The 27,173-nt window shown below is 40.5% G+C and overlaps 3 protein-coding genes and 1 pseudogene across 3 annotated transcripts; all 4 read left to right on the top strand.

Annotated features, from left to right (window-relative positions):
- Positions 1-1,695: 1,695 nt before the first annotated feature.
- Positions 1,696-4,939, top strand: LOC113150917 (arrestin domain-containing protein 3-like). Its single transcript, XM_026343668.1, has 6 exons — positions 1,696-1,973; positions 2,476-2,536; positions 2,732-2,882; positions 2,968-3,064; positions 3,672-3,928; positions 4,028-4,939. The coding sequence occupies exons 1-6, from the start codon at positions 1,721-1,723 to the stop codon at positions 4,130-4,132; spliced, it is 924 nt and encodes a 307-aa protein (XP_026199453.1). The 5' UTR covers positions 1,696-1,720; the 3' UTR covers positions 4,133-4,939.
- A 499-nt stretch (positions 4,940-5,438) lies between these two features.
- LOC113150221 (arrestin domain-containing protein 3-like) lies at positions 5,439-9,251 on the top strand. Its single transcript, XM_026342627.1, has 7 exons — positions 5,439-5,759; positions 5,988-6,032; positions 6,306-6,366; positions 6,590-6,737; positions 6,959-7,055; positions 7,135-7,391; positions 8,429-9,251. The coding sequence occupies exons 1-7, from the start codon at positions 5,498-5,500 to the stop codon at positions 8,792-8,794; spliced, it is 1,236 nt and encodes a 411-aa protein (XP_026198412.1). The 5' UTR covers positions 5,439-5,497; the 3' UTR covers positions 8,795-9,251.
- A 2,464-nt stretch (positions 9,252-11,715) lies between these two features.
- Positions 11,716-14,795, top strand: LOC113149976 (arrestin domain-containing protein 3-like). The gene is made up of 6 exons (XM_026342330.1): positions 11,716-12,037; positions 12,187-12,247; positions 12,338-12,485; positions 12,602-12,698; positions 13,606-13,862; positions 14,089-14,795. Exons 1-6 carry the CDS (start codon positions 11,779-11,781, stop codon positions 14,344-14,346), a joined length of 1,080 nt encoding a protein of 359 aa, XP_026198115.1. The 5' UTR covers positions 11,716-11,778; the 3' UTR covers positions 14,347-14,795.
- A 1,863-nt stretch (positions 14,796-16,658) lies between these two features.
- On the top strand, positions 16,659-19,818 carry LOC113151279 (annotated as a pseudogene).
- Positions 19,819-27,173: the final 7,355 nt, after the last annotated feature.

Raw genomic sequence — 27,173 nt, 5'->3', positions numbered from 1 at the left:
ATGGCCGCGTTGTGTACCATAAACCTCAAAGTGCAGTTAAACCACTTGTTATTAAAGCATTTACATAACATTATGTTCAAAATGCCACTGTGCGGTTTACTCCGAGAGTCGTTCAGGAATGATTGATTTGCTTAATTTGGATTTTTAATTCATTGTCAGTTAAGTTCTGTACATTCATGGTTTATACTTTACGACGCATGCAGAGAATCACAATAAAGCTCTTATCGCCATCTAGTGGCTCTGCAAAAGAAATACTGATGTTCAGTGTGAGATTCCAGTCTCCTCGATAGTGCTGTGGTGAAAGGAAGGGAAAGAGTGATGCTCTGCTATGATAAAATAATTAGATAAAAAAAACATTTAAATATCACAGGTGTTTGTGTGAGTGCTGTCACAGGGTAGAACAAAAACTCTTCATCCCTGGTACTGCATCCATTCAGCTGTGGAATTGTGAGTATAATGAAATAAGCCGTTTAATGACGCTTGAAATTTTCTATTAAAAACAACCACATCCCAACACTGCGCCTGTTGTCCCCCCAGATTAAAACTTTAAATAATTAGCTTCAACTCGAACAATTACTCCAACAATGGAAACTGCTTTTCCACACTTGCAGGAGGATGGTTATCAAACCCAACATCAGACAGGCACACTATCCCGTCATCTGCAGGTCCTACCACCTCTCTCTTCAATACATTGTTTGGCTTGTTTGGATACAAATTTGGACGACAGGCTCACGCTGAATTTGGAGTCTGTTGATTTTAGGCACTGTAAGGGTAAATGAGCCCTTAATGATGACGATTATGATGATGATGATGACAAAAAACATGCAAACAGCTGAACGCTTGGCTGAACTCATTCAATAACGTGTAGGAAATTACTTTTTTGCTCCCTTCAGCAGAGAAAATACCGCAAGTACGGTGTTAAGTAGATTAAATCTTTTTAAGCCTAATTATGTATCATTACAAACGCCATCAGCTAAATTTCCTGGAGTGCTAGTCGAGGCAGCACTCCCACTAAACGAGCCTCATGTGTTAATATTCACTAACTTCTTCTCAAATGTGGTTTCACATCATCGCTATCTGCTCTAGTTTTAACGAACATTTTAACGCGTTTGTTTAATATGTGAAACTAATTTACAGTTTTGGAATTCAGCCAGACTGAGGTAACGCTTTAGCTTCATGCAGAGTTCATGTGGAACCTGTTAACCTCACTGTTAAATTAGTGGCCACAGACTAGTCACATGACCATTAGGCTTTTTTGACACATTTGTTGTCCTATAAACAGGTAAAAAAGTCAGCTGGAATTTACTAAACTGAAAACAAACCACTCACATACAGCAATAAGATGTTAATTTATTATTTAGTGTAATTATTCTGATTTATTTATCTTCATTGTCATATCAGCCAACACCTGTTGACACGTATTTGGCACCAACATAAGATAACCTATAGAACCATGTACTACTTTCTGAGGTGATTCATTGAATGAATGAAGCATGTATCCAAACATTTTCTTGTAACTGTTGTCAACACTGTGCATGCCTACAATAATTAGTACCCTGTATTCAGCCAGTAAGAATGATTTGGTTTAATTATTACCAAAACCCAGTTGGCTATCTGTGTACACAGACACACCTCACCAGACATAAAGTCTCTGTCTTCACTGTGCCACCTGACTCTTGCCTTGTACTTGGAGCTTGTCTTAGCAGTCACGCAGTTCATCATGTCAGATAACATTAAGGAATTTTCAGTAGCCTATCATCCTATAAACAAAAGCAACGTTTTCATCCGTGGCGATCTCCTCACAGGACAGGTTATCTTAGAACTGGAAAAACAATGCAGAATAGATTCGCTCTGTGTGACGTTCAAGGGAAAAGCAGAAGTTCTATGGTATGAAAATAATAACCTTGTTCTATCTTACCATAACAAAGAGAAGTTCTTCAGTATCAAGCAGTTTCCCATTGAGGATGGCAAAGGTAAGTGCACAAATCTAAATGACTGATGTTATTAATTAATCATTCATTCATAATAAAAATAGTATAGTCTCAAATATAACTATGCTAAGAGTTTGTTTCTCGTTTTTGTTTTTAATATCACCCCTAAGAGTACAGCTGCTATCCTGTGACACTGTTGCTGTACTTGTGTGTGTTTGTATGCTTGGTTTCCCTCTGTGATCACTCTACAGCGGTCACTGGGGGAAATGTAAGAGGTTAAATAAAAATCACAGTCTGCATTTAAACAAATATAAACATAGAGTAAAAAAACAATTAAGAGCTGGACTGATGTAAGATTCAAGTTTAATGAACCGTTTATGTCAGAGGGAGCCCTGACTTATGTGTTTATTACACACTGACACAGCAAACACAGGTACTGTACAGACTTTGTCCCCCTTTTTGTCATCTCAGTTCTTCTTCAGGACAATTAACAAAGATCTTTGTAATGGAAAATCCTAAATGTGTTTGCTTTATTACTCATTAGGTAATAATGTGGTTGAGCCAGGTCGCCATGTCTACCCATTCACCTTTCAAGTCCCTGCACAGTGAGTCTATAAAGATGTCAAATTTCATTCATTACACATAAACACATCAGTCTCAGTGTCTTTTCTATGACAACCTGTCATTTCCATGTGATGTACAGTAAGAGGCTATAGCTGCGGGTGATGCTTTGTGATTATCAGACGTGAACCCTGTTATCAACTGTTCTGTTGAGTGCGTTGTGCTGTCACGTCTTGCAGACATCTGCCGTCATCCTACTGTAGCTCAAAAGGAAAGATCGTGTACAGACTGGAAGCAATCCTGAGCAGGTCAATGAGACTAGACTGCAAAGCTAAGCTGCCGATCACTTTCATCCGCAAAGAAAACCTCAATAGTTATACATTACTCCTGGTATCCACACTCACGAATGCATGACCCAGATGTTTGCTGTTTGTCCGCGAGTGACACTATCTCTAATCTGTCCCTGTCCTGTCAGACCCCACAGCACAGTGTCACTGACAAGAAAATGAAGCTCTTCACTTCAGGAACAGTCACCATGGATGTAAATATTCCACGATCAGGATTCTATCAAGGTAATTTGAGATACTGTCAGTAAAATTGTACAATGATTTGACAAATTACCTTAGCAGCAGGTCACAGTAAAAAACACATGAAGCTCAAAGTCCCTTTGCTCACGGAAAAGTTTTATGGCCTCAAGATAAGACAACAACAAAATGGAATGTGAAATACTGTATAGTCTCTACGTTAAAGGGATTGCTCCTTCAAAACGCACCAAGCAAGTTAAAAAGGTAATTTAAAAGCTATCAGCAGCCTTTAAATTTAAAGCTAGACTACCTACATTTGGAAAGAAGAAATAACATCTTCATTGAGTCCCTCAGTATTTAATGCTGCTATAATTCTCCAGCTCTCAGGCCAGAGGCATAATGTGGCAGAATGTGGCATGTTTAATATTAGAATATGAGACATAAACATTAATTCACTCTTGATACATCATTATGTTGACATACCGTACACACTTACAACATTTTATGCTATTAATATTTTCCAGTGGTGTAAATATTCTTTAATCAGATTTTACAGCATGTAGTATAAAGTTATTGCTGCCTATCACTCACACAGTGTCAATTAGAGAGTAAGATTCATGAATACAGTTACGTTGAGTTCTGCTCTGTTTTCCAGGGGAAGGAATAAAGGTTGTGGCTGTTATTCAGAACAAATCATCTCGTGTTATTAAGCCCAAGTACTGCTTGTATGGGAGGTACGGTTTCTATGCAGAGGGGAAGACGAAGATTAAAACCGAAGACATCTTGAAAGAGGTGGGTGAAGACATCCCACCTTCTGCATCTCGAACTGTCACTAGGATCATCACCATCCCCCCCACTGGGTGGATTTCCATCCTAAACTGCAACATCATCAGAACAGAGTACAGTCTCAGGGTGTGTATCTCTCCTCCTTAAACTATGTCCTTCAGAATGTGTCTTTCCGTCAACATGCCTGCTGTTTGTGTCATGATTTGAACTATTTCTCCGACACAGGTCTATCTAGATGTCAAGTTCGCATCAGACCCTAAGGTTGAGTTTCCCCTACTCATCCTCCCTGCTTTACAGGAACCTGATGGGGAGCACCTGCCTGCCACCTAATGGATTTGAAGCATTTGCAAACTCAGACGTGCCATGAGTTACCAAATTTCTACTCCACTCCACTGCTGGTTTTAAAACTCTATCTACCATTTTAAAGTTTAATGACGAATACTGGATGTATAAGACGAATAATAAACAATAGATGCTATGTGTCACACACAATAATATACATTCTCATTAAGGGCTCTTATTAAAGAGGTTAAAAACGGAGCATGTATTCCTATTAGATGATCTGTCATTGATTTATGCTGAAAAAACAAATCAGCATTTAAAGCTAATTTATTTAAGGCAACAAAGGTCGTACTTGTGTGTGAACAGTTGATAAGAGAAATATATATATATATAAGAAATATAAGAAGAGTATGTGTGGCAAACCTTCCTTACTGTTTTTTTATTTTTTTTATTTGTGAAGTAGAGAATTCACTTTGTGTAAATGTTGTACTAGTTATCTGTTGCATGTAGCAACATGAGTACAAAAACCATGTGAACATATTGCAATATGTTAATATCATTACAGTATTTCATGAATCGCATTACAACTATTCCACAACGACACTGCTGCAGTAATAAAGTACATTTATATTTAGTAAAGTTAAATACTGTATTTCCGGCTTTTTGGATAATGTATCTTTTCATTGTTTTGCTGTCACAAATAGAGGAATCTCATTGACCTTTGTTGAAACACATCTGAACACACCTGTACTGCACAAAACAAACTATTCAAATCAGGGAGTTGGGGTCTACCCACCATCACAAAATTGGATTTTTCACATTAATCGCTTTTGCAGAAATGTCAATAAACACGCATTCACCCTCTTTGTCTGTACTGTACAACTTATTTCTACCCACTGCCATATTAATCACTTATCAAGGTGTAAACCTGTCTTCTAGGTCTGGTATAGCGTGTAATACATGTCAGTGAATAAAATGCATCCCCACAAAAGCAGAGGTTAAAAACACAGCAGTACATACATTTTATTATTATAGTTTATATTATGGTGTGGAGTGATGGATGCAGACTGATGGATTATGGTTGTGTGAAACTACAATAGGGGGTCGTTTGTCCTACTTACTTGATCATGAACCAAAAGCAATTTAAGGTCATTTCACTTCTAATTTGTCAGTTATGGCACATTTTATTTTTAAATCCCACAACTAACAATGTGAGAAATCGAATAAGACAAGAAGAAGACAGAAAAAACAGGACGAGCACATGAGCACGTATGCAAACCACGGAGGAAATGAATGAATGAATATTTTAATTACAGGCGGTGGGAGGGTAACATTTGTTGGAGAATTGATTACATGCACACCGCGGAAGTCTCTTACGTTCACCTCGGGAATCTGCTGTTTCCACCGCGCGTCATGGCTTCCAGCGTAAAAAGCATCAAAGTCACCTACAACTCCATCAATGAGAAGAACTCGTTCACTCATGGAGACTGGATCTCAGGTCAGGTCACTGTTGACGTGGCCAAAGACTGTCAGATAGATTCCCTGTTCGTCAAGATCAAGGCGAAAGCCGATGTCTTTTGGACAGAGAGGCTCTTCAACAGAACACATGTTTACACCGCCAAAGAGAAGTACCTGAGTTTTAAATATTACTTTATCCGGGACAAAAACCTCAAAGGTGAGTGCGTAAACTTTCACACCGGCTGTTGGAGCTGTGTTTTACGCTTGAACAGCTGCAGGTTCAAATGAAATTAAGATAATTAAGTCATTAATGAATTTTAGGGTGGACTTCAATTAAAGGAAGGTTGCAAAATGTGTTTGGGATGGTCATTAATGAAATTAATATATGTAGTAGATAATAATAATAATAATAATAATAATAACAAATCAATGTCCTGTTGTTTAGATGATAACAAACAAACACTTCTAAGAAACCAGCAAGGAGAAACATGTAAGTATTTTAGTTTTTCATGGGTTCTGTGCTGCTTATTATGAAATCTATTTACAATGATCCATGCTTATCTTTCTGTTTCTTGTTTTTTTTTTTTTTTTTTTGCTGATTTTGTCACACCAGAAATTAACCTTAAATAGCTAAAAAAAAAAAAAAAAAAGACGATAGAAAGCTGAGCCCTAAATCCAAGGGGCCAGGCCCCAGTTGTAAGATGAGCAGATGTCTGAACGTCTTGTCCACTAGTAGCCTCACCATTTCTTTATACGTTTGCAGACAGCAGTGTTGTTGCTCCAGGATGTCATGTTTACCCATTTGCCATTCAGATCCCCTACATGTGAGTAATTGAATTGAAATGATCAGACTTGGTTAGAACAGACAGACCAATAAAAACTTTTAAAAATCTCTAAAGATTTTTAACTGTAGTTTTTATTTATTGATCAGGTTTCATGAATTCATTTTAAAAAGTCAATAGTTGTATTTTATTTTTTTATTTTTTTCATGTGAGTGGCACGGACAATTTCTCATTTTGCCTCTGGCCTTCTGACCTTGTGCTTTAGAAATTTGCCATCATCCTTCAGGGGTTCATATGGTAAAATCGTGCACGTCCTACAAGCCAGTCTGGGCAGATCAATGAGGGTCACCAAGAAAGATTCAGCTTATTTCAACTTTGTGTCAAGAACAGACCTGAATGCCCCTTGGCTAATGGTACGTGCATGAGTTACATTGAGTATTCACCTGAATTGGTTGACCTAACGTTTTTGTGTGTCTGGCAAAGATAGCTTGTGATTGTCATTTCTGCAGTACTTAACTTAATAAGCACAGTGTTTGTGACGCTGACAGGCACTAATCATTAGGTTTAAAAAACTAGTATGTTTTAAAATGTAGCCATTAAGAGCATTAGACTCATTAATCTGCCCTCCTTTCAGACACCACAGCATGGGTCTAAGGATAAGAAAATGAAAGTTTTCAGCTCAGGAACAGTATCAATGGACGTGAATATTGAAAAAACTGGTTTCCTTCAAGGTGAGAACTCTCTCAGTGATGCTAACATAATGTTGAGTCTCAAAACAGTACTATTGGACATTTGTTTCTTGATTTGCAGGAGAAGGGATAAAGGTTTTTGCCAATATTCAGAACAACTCGTCTCGTGAGATCAAGCCCAAGTACTGCTTGTACACAGAGCACATCTTTGTTGCAGGCGGGGAGAAGACGGTCAATAATTATGACGTCTTTAAAGAGGTGGGAGAGCCCATCGCTCCATCTACTGAGCAAAAAGTCACAAGAGTCATCACCATCCCCAATACTGTGGAGCCCTCCCTCCTCAACAGCAACCTTATCAAAGTGGAGTACGGACTCAAGGTAAGCAGCTCTCCTTATGTCATAAGCATTAAATGTTTAAAGTATGCGGAAAGAAAACTGGTAATTAAAAACAGACAGATTTGGCTTTGATCTAACTAATGTCTATGTTTGGTGTTCTCCGACTGGCTTCCTCCAGAACACGCACTGTAAAATATGACTTGTTTTAAATCAGAATAAGAGTGAAAAGGCTGCCTAAAAATGTCCTGTGAAGTCAAACAATGCAATTTATTTTACTCACACAACTAAACATGATCCAAATATTGAATATTGTTTAAACTTTTGTCTTCTTTTGGTTGATTGAAATGTGTTTGTATAGAGAAGTTAGGTAGTTCTTTGAAGCTTCATTAGAGTGGCCTGTTGTGTAAATGTCAGTCTCTTTGTTTCCTTGGAAATTCTGTGTTTTACAGTTTTAGTCAATATGCTACCAGAGTCAGTACAAAACCACTTCATTAAGCTGCACCCACTGACTAATTTGTAGTAAAAGGTGGGAACTAAATTCGACACCAGCCTTCCTGATTGTTGATATTGTGACATCATTGTGAAATAAGTAATGACCCAATTTTAAAAGCACAAAAAAACATTAACAAGCGTCAACAAGACACAACAAGTTTCTACCATTAATTTTGTTCAACAACACAAAACAATGTGTGTGTGGTGCCTTTTACAAACATTATGGCTTTTGTCTAAAATGGTTTGAACCCATCCCGCTCATTATTTCAGGTGTTTGTTTAAGCAGTCAACTGCATGTGAATCATTTAAATCCTGACATGGCTCCTATTTGCCATGATTATTTACTCATTTCAATAATGTGAACACAACTTTGTTTAGTCCAACATAAATATTATATTGTTTTTAGCTGGATTACCTTTGCATTCTACACCCAGCATAATCTTATATTTCATAGATGAGGATCAGCAGTAGCAGGTACATGTTGTCAGTGGATGATACAGATACACAAAGTCTGCTGCTACTAAATAGTTCTTATGTACAAATATAAAACGTATGAAAATGCAACTATTTACCATTGTTTTTTACAGGTCTACCTTGATGTCAAATTAGCTTCGGACCCTGAGATCAAATTTCCCATTGTCATACTGTGGGCCTCTCAGGTTTCTGCTGCGGCACCACAACCTGTTCCTACTGGCTTTGGATTTGACACATTTAGGCCCCCCGTCCCACAAGTCTGGGGCGTTGTACCACCAGCAGCAGCAGCACAACCACTAGCACCACCACCAGCAGCAGCACAACCACTAGCACCACCACTAGCACCACCACCAGCATCAGCACCACCACTAGCACCAGCATTGGCACCAGCAGCACCCCAACCATTTGATCCCCCTCCCCCCTACGAAGCACAGGGAATGTACCCTCCTTTGGAGAAGTTCGACAATAAATATCAGTGAAGGGATTGAAAAAAGTTGATATTTTCGAGGAAATGGAACAAGTTACAGTGCCTGCTTTTTTTTACCCGACCTTCATAAATGTTACGTTTTGGTCATGGTGACTATTGAATGGTGAACACATGTCTGTCTATCTTCTGTGCACTAAAAGGGGTAAGGGCTTTTAATAATCAGGGTACGGTTAATTAAATACAATGTACAGTTAAATAATGGGATTTACAAAATCTCATATATATATATATATACTTATAATAAACCTATATTTGCAGATGTGCAATGCTTTGAAAAATTTAAAAAAAAACTAATTTGAGTAAAATTGATGGACAAGAAATTGGATTTAAACAGACCTACTAATTTGTTGATATGTAAAAACAGGCATATTCAGTATTTCTGCTTATGTGAATGTAGCCATTACATTTTATAGAGCTGTTTAACTAAACCTGCCTAAATAAATAAATATATAAGCACCTCACTTGTCAGTATTTCATTACACAGTTCATTCTATGCAACTGAAAGGGAGGTTTGTGCAAAAACAAACAAAAATCTAAAGATCAGGAAACCTAATGCAAGTTAAACTGATTTATTTTATTGTATAAGAGTCACTGACAGAGAAATTTCTTGAACTAAAGCAAGTTAAATCTTAATAAGAAATAAGAGCGAAGGAAAAGTTTTCTCTTCTAGGTCACTTGATACAATCTGATACAATACAAGTGAAAATGATAAGTCATGCTTCCTGAACCTCTTCTCTTTAACAATTTGAGCCCCATGAATCTTGCCATTGTCATCATGAAATGAAAGGTTCATAAATGGAATAACCTGGCCATTCAGTATATTCAGGTCGTCAGCTGACGTCTCCTTCTTTGGGCACATAATGCTGCTGAACTTTGACCTGACCAACTGCAGCAACCCCAGATCATAGCACTGCCCCCACAGGACTGTACAGTAGGCACTAGGCATGATAGGTGCATCACTTCACTCTCTTCTTAACCAAATACACACATCATCTTTACTTGATGCATGCCAATCATTTGAACATTGTGAAACATCTTTTTGTAGAAACACCATTTCATTCTGGATGGTGGCAACACTCACCAGGCCTGTGCCTCCTTCCTTCCATTTAGTGTGCATTCTCAGAGTGCTGGTTGGTTGTGAAACACTCCATGCATATTAAGGAGCGTCCTTATCTTGATGTTAGCAACTACTATTTCTTCATTTGGACAGTGGCATATCTCATAACTGGTAGTGTGTAGGTGTTAATTGCTTAGGTCATGTTCTGACTTCTCAGGACTTGCCTAACTCTCTGCAGGTTTTTGGCAGTTTCAGTTTTCCTTGTGGCCTCTCTACAGTTCTCATTTTCCTGCTGGATTTCAAAGTACTTATAATAGTCCTTGTAAAATTGTAAGTTCTGAGTACCTTCCCTCTCTTTGTTACCATCCCCCTCCACTTATCCAATCCGAATGACAGTCCTCTCTTCTCCACAAATTTCTAGTTCTTGTTCCAGTAGCCTTTTCTTAATTAAATTCTCTTGGTTCCCCAACATCTGGCGCAGATGTCTGTGCACCTTGTTATTCCTGTCTCCCTTTGTATGTGTCTCTCCCATTTTGACATTGTGACTTCCTGTAAATACTCCAGCACAGATATTCCTGTACATTCTGCCAGCCGCTTTCATGTACGCCTGCTATCATTCTGCACCCTGCTGTTAAGTGCGAGATTTTCTCTTTGCACAGCCTGCATGTAGAGCCTCTGTGCTATCTTTCAATCTGGCTTCGTCCAGCCACTGGTAGGATTTTTACGGAATCAGCCACTTCTTCTATCTGCTGGTGGTACATGCCATGCAGGTGTTTCTCCTTCCACAATGGTTCCTGTTCTTGCTAATATTCCTCCTTGGGTGCTGGTTTTGTGGTAAAACACTCCATGCATGTTAAGGAGCTTCCATGTTTTGATGTTAGTAACTTCTATTTCTTAATTTGGCCAGCAGCATATCTCATATCTGTTGCGTAGGTGTTAATTGCCCAGGTCTTGTTCTGAGACTTCTCAGGACTTGCCTTGCTCTCTGCAGGTATTTGGCAGTTTCAGTTTTCCTTGTGGCCTCTTTAAGGTTCCTGTTTGCCTGTGGGATTCCAAGGTCCTTGAATTGTCCTTTTATAATTGTATAATTGTCAGTTCTGAGTACCTTCCCTGTCTTTGTTACCATCCACTTATCCAATTCAAATGACAAACCTCCCTTGTCTACGAATATCTAGTTCTTGTTCTAGTAGCCTTCTTATTGTCAGATTCTACCGGTCCACCAACACCAGGTGCAGCTGTTTGTGCACCTTGTTAATCCTGACTCTCTTTGTATGTGTCTCTCTTGTATCAGAGGTAGGTCACAGCCAGGAATCAGTCTCGTGCATGGAAGGCAGCGACGTAAACCGCTTAACTGCCCTCTAGTTTATGGAGGTTTCACGTGAAATTTAAACTAAATTACCTTTATTAATAAATTAGAAATAACAGCATTTCTTCTAGTGATTTCCATTATTTCCATGACCTTATTGTAAGTATTCCAGTCAATATTCCAGTTTGTCACAGATTGATCCAGCTGCAGTTTCTTTTGGACTGAAATCACATTTTTTTCATACATCTTGTGCCGTCTGTGCAGTACGTGGAAACTAGTGTGACCTAATTATAGAATATGTCACGTGACACACTGAGAAAGTGCAGCATGTGACCCAGATTAAATAGATGTGTGTTTCTTTATCTTTCGACCATCCAGTTGCACTTTAAGTTTTTTAAATTTTTCAGAAAACTTGTATTTTTAAAGGGCTAAATGCGTTTTCCACTCTGGCTGCGTGTCTCACACCTGTAGGCGTAGTACAATACAGGAAAAACTGGTGTAACAAGATTTACATGTTAGGTCTGCAATATAAACAGTGAAGAGCCTCTGTGCAGGGTGCAAAAGGCTTGACGTTATTCCTAGAGAGTTTGCGTGGTCTGTTTCTCTTAGGAACATGACAATAAAATATTTCTCAATTGAATATGATGCTATCAACAGCAAGAACACTTTTACAAATGGAGATACCATTAATGGACGAATCGTCGTGGAAGTTTCTAAAAGGACTACAATCCAGTCGCTTATTTTCATAGCACAAGGAAAAGCTCGGGTTTGCTGGCATGAACATTACGGCCAAGATCATCATCATGTTTATTGGGCTGATGAGAAATATTATGACGTCCAACAACACATCTTGAGAGAATCAAGACACAATGGTAATGTATTAAATTAATTCAATGACTAAAATGTTGTGTATTTTACCTGTGATAATGCAATGATGTTTATATTATACACTGTAATTAATATACTATTTAAAGAAAATATGCATATCTTATCATATGCATCATTATCATTTCTTTCCCAGGCACTGAAGTGATTGATAATGGAAGACACATATTTCCTTTTTCCTTCAAGATTCCTGACAGGTGCCTGTTCTGCTTAATCTTTATTTTTACACTTGATGTTTACTTCTTTTTAAGTCAATAACATTTTCTATCTATTTTTCAACTTTACAGAAAACTTCCATCATCTTTCAGAAGCTCCACAGGAAAGATAGTTCATAAGGTAAAGGCAGAGCTTAAACAATCTCTTAAGCTGACAAAAAAGGCCAAAGCTCACTTCACATTTGTGTCGACAGCAGACATGGATATTCCCAGACTTATGGTAAGAAATCATTCATCTTTAAAAACACAACCATTTAATGTAATGCTTGTCTTTGAAGCAGAAGAGACCATTTTCTCTCTAGCTGCATTTATATAAAGTGGCGGCTGTTGTTTTAGGAACCTCAGTATGGCTGCAAAGATAAATCTATCAAACTCTTTGGCTCTGGAACTGTTTCAATGGATGTTCACACCAACCGGATGGGCTACAAACAAGGTAATGATTTAGACTAGTAGAAGTAATCCTGCACCTGGAGGATTTCCATTCACTGCATTTCTATATTCAGTTAACTTCACAAAAAAACATCTATCTCATTTATTTTGGAGAACTGTCACAGCTAGTGTACAAAGGAAAACAGAGGTGTGCAGGAATCCAGTACTGGAACAGGTTACAGGCAGGTTGGCATTAACATAGGTACAACTAAAACATGAGAACTATGAGATCTGATAGTGAATGTACTGACGGTTAACTGTTAAGAGTTGTGTGAGTGGGGATTGAAGATCAGGTCAATGAAACTGTTGATTACATATTCAGCAGAGAGAAACCACTTTCTGAAACATGAGACTGACTTGGCATCTTGGCACTGCCGCAGTGCATGCTCCCAGCTCTCACCTGATGTTCACATGCTTGATTACTGTTTACGCTACATGTACATGGCAACAGGAAGATGACATTGGACAGAACGCTTTAGGAAGGATCCTTCAACTAATACATTCTTAATTATTTAGAAATAAATGAATGTGAACTGTGGCTATTGTACTTATACTTTGGAGGACAAACTGTATGAGTGACGCTGTTTCAAAAATACCTCAAAGTCATAAACAATAAGCAAATATGTTACCTTGGGGTGGATCTATATTTAAGTGCTCACCATGGATCACTGCAGACAATAACAGAACCTGTCTGTTGACTAACAGGGCCACGCAGTTCATTATGCTATAACTGTGGTTACACATTCAACAGACCTCACTGTTGATAGAGGCGAACAAATATAGAATCTGTATTATGCTCTAAGTCCACTTGCATCAATATTATCCTATTTACAACAAGTCCTCTAACCTTAACGCCCACGTAGGTCATTAAGCGGTGAAAATTGACTTGCTGAGTTTTCATCGTTTGACAGGTGAGGCTCTCCAAGTCACTGTTGAAATCCGCAACCACTCATCTCGTTCAGTGAAGCCCAAAATCATACTGTACGAGAAGAGGAGCTTCTTCGCCCAGGGCCACAGAAAGCTTTGCACAAAGGTGATCCATAAGGAGAAGATCGAGACTGTAGCATCATGTAGCAATGAGACCGTGACCAAGTTCATCAGCATCCCTACAGATCTGCCTTCCTCCATCTTGAACTGTTCCATCATCAAGCTGGAATACAGGCTGAAGGTAAACTTATAGGCATATCAGCCCAGGCATAAGAATATAATGCTCTTTTGTGTTATTATAAATTATGATAATTTAAAATGTCTAATTTGTACCTATTAGTGAAGAAATAGTGATTATACATAATAACCTCTAGTAACAAAACAAGGGATATAAAAGAAAAAACAAATCAGGAGGTTTAAAGAAAAAATGAAAACTAAATGACTCAGTGTGATTTTTTTTCTTACAGCTCCATCTAGACATCAAATGTGCTTCAGACCCAGAGATCAAACTCCCTGTGGTCATCCTACCAGAGTTTCCTGCTGTAAAACAGTCACCTGCTCCTTCTTACCTTGGGTTTCAAGCATTTGGGAGCCCGAACCAACTGGCCTGGAGCACCACTCATCAACAAGCAGCTTTCCAACCTATGGATTTCCCACCTTCCTACGGGACATATGCAATGTATCCCCCCCTCACTGATAATGGCACATACAAGACCCCTCTCTAGATATATTAGTTACAGGAGTAAGTTTCTGATTTAGCACTACATGCTTACAAAAATGTTTTTGTGTACGTAACAAGATGATGCAGCAGAACCAGGTATTTCGTACCATGTATACGCCCTTCCTTGTCACAATGCAACTGTGAGTTCTGTGGTATGTTGTGTAGCAGCACGACTTGTAGACAAACCTCGATGTGTAATATCATCTGTGTTACCCTTCACTCCACATGCAGCATTATAGGCGCACTCATTACATACGTATTGCATGTATTTGGTGTCCATGAAAAATAGCATGTGAAGCATATAAAATAGATTTTGTATTTCTTTATCTAGTATATAAATCTATTGTAGTCATTGTAAATAACAGTTCAATACACTTTTTATGAAGCTTAAAGTCTTCAATATTACATGATTATGATTTTTTATTGTAATAAAAAATGAAAATATTTAAGAAATTTTGTGTATTTCAATGATCTATATAACTTTTTTTTAGTTCATTCTGTCAAACATTAATATTTTTCCTTCTCACACTTTTAATTGATGTTAGCCAAAATTAATGGAATCTGCGGGTTAGTTCATTTAGAGGTAAATGTTCAGAGGAAGACCCAACTCAGACAAAAAGGTGGAGGTGGAGGTGGAGGAGCACAAAGAGTTGCAGTAGAGAGAGAAGTTAGAGAAAGACGACCGAGGCTGATGGGGAGTTTTTAACATAACCTACTGCAGCAGCTGGTCTTCGTCCTCGGTTGTCAAGGCAACAGCAGCAGTACAACAGCTGCATACACAGAGGAAGCTGTATGGTCTGCTTCTGCACCTCCTCCTACTTTTTCTTCTTCTTATCCTTTTTGGAGAAAAGGCATACGAGAAAAACTAAGTATCTACAATTCAGCTGCATCAGAAAAGGGTGTTGTTCAACACCCTGTGACTTTCAGAGGCAGCCTGAGACAGCAACGTGACAACATGTCCACTGTTCTCTGGTGGCCTGTTCTCATCCTCTACAAAGTCAACCATCTTCACTGGCTGTCTCCTAAAAAATCTGTTTCTAAACTGCAATCACAAATACATTTTTGTGGGAAATGTAATTGCAACTGGACTACGTTTACTGTTCACATAATGATCATATCTTCACAGAGACACTGACCGAAATAAGGAGTATTCCTGTGGGCAGAGACAGGAATGGTTTTCATTAACTGATTATGCATGGAGGAGGTGTTAGGGACTGGTGCGGACATGATCCAGTATGAATAGAATACAGTATTGTGGAAAAATAACTTGTATGAGACAGCTTTCAAAATAAAGTTGTGTTTATTATGTCCTCTGAAAATTAAAGCTTCACATTGTAAAATGGTGCCTAATAAAACTAAATTAAATTGAATTAGGAACGTAACATCCCAGACTTTCACCACAAAAGGAGAACTCTGTCGTTTTGTCAAAGAAACAGAGTTGGTGGGACTTTGTAAATTGAGCCTACTCCTATTTAATAAAAACCAAGAAGGACTGAGGACTGAGGACTAATATCATATTGACAACTAACAGACTGTAAAGCTGCATGTTTAGTCTTAACTTAAATTAAGTCAAAAGTTTTATTTAGTATCCTAAGTTACTAGTCAAAATTCTAAATTGAGATATCAATTACATTCTGACTACTAAGTGTACATGTTAGGTGTCAATTTAAATTATTTTTTAAACTGTATTTGGACTAGTCATCGCTGCAATTAAAGGCATTCACCACGTCAGCACTTCTAATTTCCCAGCTTAAAGGGAGTTACTTCTCATAAAGTTAACTTGTGCATTATTTCTATTGTCATTATCACGATAAAAGCCTGTTAAGATCACATTGCCATCACATTACATGCTGTCCAGTCTATACTGCTTTTCTATACTGTTGTCCTATTTAATGTCACCTTGTTGCTGTAGACAGAAGAATTTTCCCATCGTGGGATGAATAAAGTCTATCTATCTATCTATCTATTGCTCCTCTGCTTTTGTAAAATTATAATAATAATGAGAAAATTGAGACTGTGGCATCTGCTGAACAGAACACCTCTCATTTTATCAGGTGTCCAGGTCACTGGCTAGAGTTACTTCTGTGAAAGTGACACCTGCACCTCTGCATCACGTGATCATGTCTGACACAGATACATGTTCTGGAGAGGTCCACTGCTGCCGTACAAATGCCAGCCTTGATGGGATCTTCGTTAATCGACAAAAAAGGCCACTTCAGTACCATCATGGATCACTTCAAACCTTCCTCCAGTGAATGTGGAGATTTTGTTTTGCAGTAAAGGACTTTTTAGAAGTTCATTTGTTGTAGTTTTATGATGACTTTAAAACAGCTCTCTTTGGAGTACAACAAGGTGAATGAACAAGGCACCTTCTCTCCTGGGGATGTCCTCTGTGGAAGAGTGACAGTTGTGACCAGCAAGAGAACCAAAGTACAGTCCTTTTTGGTCAAAGCCAAAGGAAAAGCTAAGGTGACCTGGTATGTTCAACAAGGACAAGCCACCGAGGTTCACAGCGAAAAGAAGAAATATTTTTATTTTGAACATATCATTCTTCAGGACAAAAACAAGGGAGATGGTTAGTATGTTGTTTTGTGCCAGGAGTAGCAGAAAGCTTCTGACGTGATGAATACTTTAGTCTGTAAACAAGCTGATTGAATCAATGTACGTTTAACACAGAAAATGTCTCCTTTCATAAGGTTCAGAAATCATCCGCCCTGGAAGAAATGTATATCCATTCAACTTTGTGATTCCCAACATGTGAGTGTGCTGATCTACCTTAACGATATTTGGAATTTCATGGTTTCCTGCATTAATTTGTCATAAAATGTGATCTGATCTTTATCTAATGAAGAGTATTAACAAATATAATGTGCCTAAAATAATAACACAAAAGGAAATCTGATCTTTCATGTCTTTATTGAGAACAACCATAAAAACCTCACAGTATGGGTGGAAAAAGTATTTGAACCCTTGGAAATAATTCATGTTTGCCGCAGAGTCTCAGGTGACGTAGAGACATTCTCACATTATCCTCAAGAATTTTTTTAACACTTAGGGAACTCATCTTTCCCCCAGTCTCTAAAAGCTGGCCAGGCCCTGATGCAGGCCCAAATCATGATGTTTCCTCCACCATACAGTACTTTACAGTTGGGATGATGTTTTCATGATGATATGCTGTGGCCTTTTTACACTAAATGTAGTGCTGTGTGTTCTTTCCAAATAGTTTAATATAGTTCCATCATTCCACTAAACATTTGCCAATACTGCTGTGGAGTATTAATGTGCTCTTTGGCAAACTTTAGGCATTCAGCAATGTTCTATTAAGCAGCGGCTTCCTCCACGGTGTCCTGACATAGACACCCTGCTAGATCAGTGTTTTACGTACTGTAGACGCATGAACACAGATGTTAGTCAGTTTCAATGATGCCTTCAAATATTTTGCTGTTACTCTGGGTTCTTTACTTCATTAATGTAAAGCGGTAAAGAAACAAGGATGCTAAGGATGTTTGTTGTGTTCTTTGACTAGTCACCCAATTTTTGGTAGAGTAGCCACAGTCAAAAAGTGTCTCCATTTGTAGATTTTTTGTTTAACTGTAGACTGGTGAGTTTCTAAAGTCTTTGACATCACTTTGTAACCCTCCAAGATTTTGTAAATCAATAATCCTTGAGCATAGATCCTCTGAAAGCTTCTTTAGGCGGGGCATGGCTCACATAACTGTATTCTTCTTGTGCAGAGCAAACTCAAAAAGTGTTTTTTGTCAGTTGAGGTTTTTGTAGCTCTAGTTCACACTCTCAAAATAATTTCTTTCCAGGTATGATAATGTCTGACTCCAATAACGTCTGACTCCTATTAGCTTTTTTGAAGTCTTTATAGTTTTGATAGTTGTTCTCAATAAAAACATGAAAGATCTGAATTTTTTGTGCTATTACTTTAAGCACATTATATGTGTTAATACTCTTGACATTTCAAAAGGTTCACATACTTTTTCTTGCCACTGTACATGAGATTTCTATTTATCATTTTACCAGCAGGTAATACACTTAATTATATTGATTGTTTCCCTACAGAGATATGCCTTCATCTTATCAGGGGAAATGGGGCAGGATAACATACAGTCTGCGAGCACAGCTGACTCAGTCAATCTGGCTTGTTCACAAAACCAAGACTGAGTTCCCTTTTCTAACCAAGTCTGAATTCCCTTTTGCCTCCAAATCAGAAATGATAATCATGGGTCTTAAGGTGAGAAAATGATTTTCTATTAAACATTAATATGTTTTTTTGTTCACTGTGTTTGTTATGACTTTATAATGATCAGTTATAAAACATTATAATAATTCAACATATTATGTTTTTTTCTTATAGGAGCAACAGTGTACAACCAGAATTTCATATCTTTGCACTGGCAGGGTTACTATGAATGTTACTTCAGAAAAAATGGGGGTTAAACAAGGTAAACAGATTTCACAAATAGCTGATACAGTTTTCTGAATGTCCTCGATTGAAATTTTAATGACGATGTTTTAAATATGAACAGGTGAGGCGATGGGAATCTCTGTAGAAGTACTCAACAACTCTGCACGCGCAGTAACACCCAAATTATACCTATGTGAGAAGCAAACCTTTGTTGCTCAGTCGAAAGGGGATAGTACACACCAGTGACATCCTCTTTGCCACAGGGGACCCTGTTCCACCTGAGTCGAGTCAGACTGTAACCAAAGTGCTGAGTATCCCTGCACAGCTTCCACCTACCTTCTTCAACTGCAGCATGATGAAACTTGAGTACAGAGTCAAAGTAAGTGTGCTAATACATACATAGTATAATTAAACATCTTAATACATGCCTCAAAGGCTGACTCTACTATCCCAGTATAACATGAAGCATGTTGATGTCAGGTTTATTTAAAGATTTCACTGACATTTTGATTTGTTGCATAGACATTTCTGCACAATACGTGTCAAGCTGAAAATGGATATGCATGATGACAACAGCACCATATAGTGGCTACATGAAGTACAGGGACAGAGACAGAGAGAGAGAGAGAGGGAGAGAGAGAGAGAGAGGAGGGGTTAAACCACAGTCCTCATTGCTCATCACACCCTAATGAGGAAGCGTAAATGTCACATTCCATCCAAACCTGCTCTGTCCTGCAATCACTTCGAAAAGGTTAAAGTTAGTGCTGTCAGTAAACACTAGAGTAGTGACAGAAACACAATGTTGAGCAATGTAATCACTGCACAATGAAACTGGGATTTCATTTAGATCACTTATCAAATTCGTATAAAACTAAGTCAAGTGAAATGGGAATGTTTAGATCTGTATTTACTGATAGCTCTGTTTCCCTACAGGTCACTCTCGATGTCACTCTGACAAGAGGCCCGGAGATCAAACTCCCTCTGGTGGTTCTGTTGGGTTCACCAAAACCACAGCAACAAAAACCAAGGAGATCTATCTGGTTTAGAAAGCTGCCTGGTTAAAACGATGTGTAAGTCTAGATATGTAGGTATGCAAGTTGTACGAGAAGGAGTGACAGGACTGCAAATAACATCAGAGGATGTTGTATTTTTTTTCAATTTAAGCTCAAATAACCTGAAGTGTGACTTTACTCACTGCATGTATGACACCCCTGATGACAGTCAATGAATTTTAGTGTAACTGATTGTGTGCAAAAATACCAATGTCACAATGTAAAAGTACTCCATTGCAAGTAAGTTTGTCCATTTGCTATACTCAAATCAAAGGTGATGACAGGTGAGAAGATGAGTACAGGTAACCAGTCTGTCACAGGACTGACTGAGGTATTTTGTTGTTGTACCTGGTTCCTGAACCTCAAAAGTGTCATTTAGTGATTCATGAGGTAGAACAAAAAATCTTCAACTGAACTGAATAACTGCTAATTGTGAGGCAGCATTCGACACCACAACTGTGGTTTAAACCAGGCCCTCTCGAAGGTAACTTAGTTAAGGTAAAGAAGAAGAAGAAGACATTATACTCACAATGGTGACTAGTGGAAATGAATATTAATACTCTGCACCAGAGAGACAAATAATGATCCTGAAGGAGCTGAGAATAAGATGTTAGGGCTTTCTCACGCTCATCCTTGTCTGTGGACTCATTTTGCAACAGAGGAAAGTATTGAACAAAGGCACATTCATGATTCTAACAAGACATGTGTTGCCCAGCCAGCGGTTCTTAAGTGAAACCAGGCCCATGCTCTTGACAGAGACTCAGGGACCTTTCCCTGCCCAGGAGGGGAAACGTGTTGAGAGCTGAACATTTTATGGTTGGGATACATCCTGGAAACATTAGATCTGGCTTTTGTGACAAAACATACAGCACCCCCCACCTACCCTGAGAAAGAGAGAGAGCGTGTCTTTGGTTCTGACTCAGCACTTGTAGAGACTGATGATTTCATGTTCAGCCCACAAAACAGAGAAGAAATTAAGAAATACAACGTCTTAATCAACTTTACAAAAGCACAAGATCAAATAAAATCTCAAAAATGTCTTAGAAAGCTTTTAATGTACAAGTTATAGAAAGTAACTGGAATAACTTAAACAAAATAATCACTTTGTGGATAAAAAACTGACTGAAAAGTAACTCAGCAAATGCTGAATAAATGTAAAGTCCACTCTCTAAATGCTGAACGTTTGAATAGAACAGATCAGACATTTGCAGTGCAGCACAGTACACAGTACAAATTTAGCTAATCCTTCCTCCTACACCTGCACAAATATGTCTGCAAAACAGCAGTATGGCCGATGTGCTTGAATAAACAGAACATTAACTTTCACTGGGGTTCGATGTGATGCAGAAAACTGTGTGACAGATCCTTCTAATCCCTGAATCCTACACCTGCGTGGAGACGTTTCCAGAGCAGCAGTTTGGTTCATTCTTGGCAGCAGACGTGGTCTTGGCTCTGCTGTAGAAGAGCCTGCCTGGTAACCAGTCTGGCTCCGTGTACAGCGTGCAGGCTGTCAGCCAGCCAGCTAAACACACACACGCACGCACGCCACAGCCTTGCCTGGTTTTGGAGAAGTGGTAGGGAGGTGTGGCCTCTGGCACCTCCCACCTCCGTAGCCAGAGCGAGTACCATGACAACCGTGCGGGCCTGCTGGCGACTCCCTGTCTTCATCGGCCACGGTTGCCATAGTAACTCCCCACGGGGCTCCCACAGATCAGCAGGATGGGCGTCCAGTTGACTAACCCTCTCGCATCTGGGGAACGTCTGAGGGAGAGCGAGAGAGCGGGCTGGAGGGAAAAGGGAGGGTGTGTGTATGTGTGTGTATGTGTGTGTAAGTAAATGTGTAGGATGGTAGAGCAGAGCCTGAGGACAGAGAGAGAGAGAGGGAGAGAGGAAGAGACCTCAGAATGCGACACTGGAGACAGCTAGTCTGACCTGCTGAAACGGTCTATCTCTGCCTACACACAGCGTGCAGCTCTGCAGCCTGATGACAGAGATGACAAAAAAGAATTGAGGAAATACACAAGAGTAGGTTTAACAGTAGTTACCAAGATTTCTCTGTTGGCCTCCTCTCTCAGAACAGCAGGAACAACTGATCCAGCACACCCTCATCTGACTGATAGTGCAAATCCTTATTTACATTCTTATTATTACAAATGAATACCCTCAGTCGTTCAGCTTTCTGTAACCCATCAGTCACAATGAGTCTTTTTCCCCCCAGAAAGTGTGATTCTGTCCTCTTTCTTCTATTTTCCAATCATGTCAGTGACAAGTACCACTTTTTTGTGTTTGGACTCAGCGTAATAGGGCCACAGATGGCTGTGTGTCTGTGGTGTGGTTGGAGAAAGAAATGGCATCACTACGTCCATTGGCTGTAGAGTACTGAGGGGCTTTTTCTACTTACTAATTGCTCCAAGCTGTGTCCCCTTGAAAGCCCAGAGACACACAGATTTTCATGTGAAGGAACAGAAGCAACCAAATCTGAAGATCCGATCTGAACCAGCATAAATGAATTTCCCATTTTCAGAACATTACTTCTGCTTCCTAGTCATGCTGATGTTGTCGGCGCCTTATGCGCTAATACCACACAAATAAGGAGCGATTCGGTTCAGCTCATCATAATGACATGTTTATTTTGGAAAAAGAGTGAGATAAACTTTCCATAGTAAACATTTTCTGATCTGTTGTAAGTGCAGAAAAAGTTGGATTTGTTCTTTTTCATATAAAATCATTAACATATTTTAAACGTATAAAAAGTGACACAAGGCAATTCAGTCAGTGTTACAGAAGGCATGTTGCCAAAACATTCTATACTAATTCAAATCATCTACAGCTTCTTTGTTTATTTTCTCTATTATACGTGCAATAATACTTCTATCCTAAAACTAGCTCTACATAAAGTGTGTGACTACTGTGCACTTGTAGTGGTAACCTTTGGAATTACAAAGTGTTTTTCTGTTTAAAAAAAATCCCTTGACACAAGTTATTTGATTACACAAAGGATATAAAACAAAAACCAGTTCAGTTTTTATTTATGAAACTCAGAGAAGCAGCCTCCCCTGCATAGGTGGACATTGCATATCTTGCAGCCAAACACGCTTTCATGTCGCAGTCCCTTGTTGGTGCAGTTCCTGCAGCGTCGAGAGCGCTCTGACATGCGCTCCAGGCGGTGTCCGTACTCTATGGGGGAATCTGCGTGCCTCTTGCGTGCTGCCCGCTCCATGCCCCTCGCGCCCTGGTAGTCTCCGATCAGCTGCTGTGCTAAGCGCACCCGGAAGTGGCGCTGGGTGAACTGCTTGCCGTTGAAGCCCGCCGGTGGCGTGCCCCCACGGCTCTCCCTCAAGATGATGTAGGCGTTGACGATGCACAGATTTACGTAAAACCACAGGAAGTAGCGCCACCACTTCTTGCACGGCCTGCCAACCTGGTAGCATTCCCTCAGCTGGTCGCACAGGTCCACTCCCCTCATGTTCTCCTGGTACAACAGCAGGGGCAGAGGTCGGGGCACACCAAAAGACAAGCTGTCCATGCTGTCGCTCTCCCTCTCTCCATCTGTTTCACGCTGCTGCCGCCCTGGACTGATACCCACAATCCCTGGAGCAGAGTTGGTAGACAGGCAGCTGACCACCTTGACGTCCCGTGTCACTGTAGCAACCAGGTTGCCACGCTGGCATTGGTAGAACTCCCCCTGGGACAGCTTCCCAACGTTACGGGGCCGCAGGACTTCTGGGTAACCTTTACGCCCTGGCTGGGTGGGCCCGCACGCGTACAATCCATCCCTCAGCAGCCTCTGGAGCAGGGGCACTGAGGTGAACAAGCTGTCCATGAAGAGATGGTGGTACTGGCCCTCAAGGCCACGCACTAGGGAAGTCACTACCCTGTAGCCCAGGGACGTAGCGGCCTCATCCTCAGTGGGCTTGCCTATGTATATCTTGGCCCGGTGGCAGTAGCCTGACCGTGAGTCACAGAGCATCCACACTGTCAGTCCCTTCCTCAGGGGCTTGGAGGGCATGTACTGAGTTGGGGAGAAACGTCCCTTCATCACAATGGCACACTTGTCTATGGTCAAACAGCGATTGGGCAGGTACGCATCCCACATGGTGTTCTCCACCACATCAAGGAGAGGCCTGATTTTGAAGAGCCCATCGTATCCACGCTCACCACGCACGGGCTCGGACTCACGGTCACACAGCTGCAGGTAGTGTGTGAGTTTTTCAAAGCGTCTGGCTGTCATTGTTTTTTTAAAGCCTGCGTTGCCTATGAAAATGTCACTGGCCCAGTACATGCCAGTGTCTGGAAGCTGATTGATGCCCATGAGGATGTTCAGACCAACATAGGCTTTCATCTCCCTGACATCAGTGGGGTGCCAGTGGGGGTCTGACTTTCCACTCCTCCTTTGCCGATAGAGGGCGTAATTGTTTGTTTGTTCTACCATGTGTTCAAAAAGAGAATCTGGGAAGAGTATCCGGAAATAGTCACGGGTGTCAGCATCGTCCCCCAGCGAGTGCTGAGGGCCACTGACGGCGGAGAACGGCTCGATTGAAATCACCTGGTCAGGTTCACCCCAGAAGTCCGGAGACGCGCAGTCCTCGTCCAGGTCATCCTCAAAGCCGAAAAAGCTCCTGCGCTCCTCCTCCTCCTCCAAATCGGAGAAATCGATATCCGAGTCGTTGGAGGTGGTGTCGGAGCAGTTAGCGGACACAGAGTAATAACAGTCCTCTGCGTACTCCTCGTCGTCGTGCTTGATCCCGTTACTGCCGGTCACCAGAATTATGTTGCAGCCTCCTCCGGCGATGAAGCTGGCCGCGTCTGCAGCCTCCGCCGCGGCGGCGGCGGCTGCCGCGCCTGGGAATCCATTCTCGCCGCCGCCGTCCTCCTCCTCCTCCTCCTCCTCCTCCTCCTCTTCTTCCTCCCGCACTCCGTCGTCCTCGTCCGAGTCTGGCTTTCTGTAGGGAATTTCAAACCACTTCACATCGGCCGAAAGATTAAGCGGAGAGTCCTGACTGTCGCACACCGTGGCACTTTCTGTGTCCGCGCTCGTTTCCAAAATCGTAAAAAGCTCTCTCCCTTTTCTTGCCGTCGCCATGTCGGGGTATTAAAGTGCCCCTGCATGAGTCTTTCTATGTATATTTGTGCAGCGTGGAAAAACAATCATCCAACCCGCTCATCCGTAATGAACTGATGTGCACTTAGCCGGAGCCTCTTCCCTAAAAACTTGCTGGTCGCGGACCTATGCGGCGTCTATAAGCTGGATCCTCATTGTTTCCGCTCCTGGGTTTTTCTGGGCTTTGTAGCGCAGTGTGGCCGCAGACGTCAGAAGCTGCATGCATGTCCTGCTTTGTAGGGCGTTTTGCGACTGCAGCTGGTGGGGTTGCTAGTTCGCTAGGCTGGCAGATGGCCGCTCGCTGTTCTAATGCCCGCTGGCATTCAGCGCTATCAATAAGCCGAATACCCATCTCTGAGGCCGCAGAGACAGAGACAGAGGAACCAAAATATCCACAAAAAAATAAATAAATAAATCAAAGAATCACACACTGACTGTCAATCAAGTGAAGAAGAAACGTGACGGCCGGGAAAGCCCGAAACTTTTCCCAAAATGCAGCCATGCACAATTTGCAAGAAGTGCAAATGAACCCGAATCTGTGTGTTTTAAAGTTTATTGAGCCCCCTAACACCCCCCCCCCCCCCTTCCACAACACATACACACACACACAAAAGAAATGCATACAACATGATAATAACACAGTGTTGGGCCCTCTTTACAGAACAGTCCACACACTGAACTCAGGCACAGAAGTAGCTTGTTCATTCATAAACATGCTTCTTCCATCTGACAGGTTCCTACATGAATCTGAAGCCCTATAGGCTATTGTGGAATTAGGGACCTCCCTCTATTTTATGAATGTGGGCAGATACTCCTGTGTTTTACTCCAGGCCTGAGGTGGAGGAGCTCTCCCTGATGAGACTGATTGATCCCCTGCACATAGAGCCTCCGACCGTACAACATCCAGCTGTGTTGAAATGTCACTGGACTTTATATTCTGTGGAAATGTAAAAACAAAAAGGCCATTACAGTGTCGGGCACCCTCAAAGCAACATGCCTGTAACGTGTGCCCACTGAGGTCATGTTTCTCCTGATCAACCATTCAGTTCTTATTCTGAGCTGTAGTCAGACACGTATTCAGAAAGTAATGGTAGATTGAACAACACAACTACGATTCCCTGCCTTTGTTCCGCAGCGTTTCCTCTCAGGTGTTACTCCCCTGTTCCGTAGAGGGAGCTCTAAATAGCTTTAGTAAGGTTAGAGTGGCCTGTCCTCTTCAAATACAGGATTATAATCCAGGACACTGGTTTTCACTTTTCCACACTATAACCATATTATGGAAAATGAAATATGATGCAGTATTATTCAATTTAGTTTTATTTGTTTAGTGCCAAATCACAACAGAAGTCATCTCAAGGCACTTTACAGTGCAAAGTTTAAGACCTTACAAAATATAAGTCTATACAGAATTATATAGAAACCCCAACAACCCAACTTGAGCAGAGAGAGGAAAAACTCCATTTAGAGGAAGAAACCTGCAGCAAAAAACACTGTAGGACCAGTAACTGCACAGTAACTGGAGATAAACAGCTCTGTGGCTGAGGATACCTGCAGAGGAAAACAGAGAGAGGGAGACAGAGGAAACACAACTTAAGAAGAGAGAGAAAAGACAAAGTTATAACATGCAATGGTAGAATCTGAATTGATAGACGAGAGGACAGAGGAGAGGAGCTCAGTGTGTCAGTAGAGGTCCCCCAGCAGACTAATCCATAGCAGCATAACTAAGAGATGGTTCAGAGTGACCTGATCCATCTCTAACTATAAGCTTTATAAAAAGGAGAGTTTTAAGTCTAGTCTTAAATGTAGAGAGGGTGTCTGCCTCCTGAAACTGAAGTCAGAGCTGGTTCCACAGGAGAGGAGATGATACCTAAAGACTAAGTGCTTTAAATGTGAGGAGAAGTGTTTTAAACTCTATTCTAGATTTAACAGGGACCCAATGGACAGAAGCTAATACAGGGGGAATATGATCTCTCTTACTAATTCTAGTCACAACTCTGGCTGCAGCATTTTGCATTAACAGTTATTGGGACATCCTAATAATAGTGAATGACAACAATCCAGTGTGGAAGTAACAAATGGATGGACTAGTTTTTCAGCATCACTTTGAGACAGGATGCTCCATTTTTAACAATGTTTCTCCGGTTTATGTATGAAGCAAAGGAGATATCCTGATCAAAGATAACGCTGAGAAGGACATTGGAGGACATCCAGGCCTTTGTGTCTTTTAAGCATGCTTGAAGTTTGATTAATTTATTCATTTCTTA

Source organism: Anabas testudineus, chromosome 9, assembly GCF_900324465.2.
Source record: "Anabas testudineus chromosome 9, fAnaTes1.2, whole genome shotgun sequence".
Classification (NCBI taxonomy): Eukaryota; Metazoa; Chordata; class Actinopteri; order Anabantiformes; family Anabantidae; genus Anabas; species Anabas testudineus.
This window is presented reverse-complemented; position numbering and strand designations above follow the sequence as displayed.

Coding starts and splice junctions, on each gene's coding strand:
- LOC113150917 (XM_026343668.1), top strand. CDS start 1,721: ATGTCAGATAACATTAAGGAATTTTCAGTAGCCTATCATCCTATAAAC. Junction 2,537..2,731: donor ACCTTTCAAGTCCCTGCACA/GTGAGTCTATAA, acceptor CACGTCTTGCAG/ACATCTGCCGTCATCCTACT. Junction 3,929..4,027: donor GAACAGAGTACAGTCTCAGG/GTGTGTATCTCT, acceptor TCTCCGACACAG/GTCTATCTAGATGTCAAGTT.
- LOC113150221 (XM_026342627.1), top strand. CDS start 5,498: ATGGCTTCCAGCGTAAAAAGCATCAAAGTCACCTACAACTCCATCAAT. Junction 6,033..6,305: donor AAACCAGCAAGGAGAAACAT/GTAAGTATTTTA, acceptor ATACGTTTGCAG/ACAGCAGTGTTGTTGCTCCA. Junction 7,056..7,134: donor AAAAACTGGTTTCCTTCAAG/GTGAGAACTCTC, acceptor CTTGATTTGCAG/GAGAAGGGATAAAGGTTTTT.
- LOC113149976 (XM_026342330.1), top strand. CDS start 11,779: ATGACAATAAAATATTTCTCAATTGAATATGATGCTATCAACAGCAAG. Junction 12,486..12,601: donor TGGATATTCCCAGACTTATG/GTAAGAAATCAT, acceptor CTGTTGTTTTAG/GAACCTCAGTATGGCTGCAA. Junction 12,699..13,605: donor CCGGATGGGCTACAAACAAG/GTAATGATTTAG, acceptor ATCGTTTGACAG/GTGAGGCTCTCCAAGTCACT.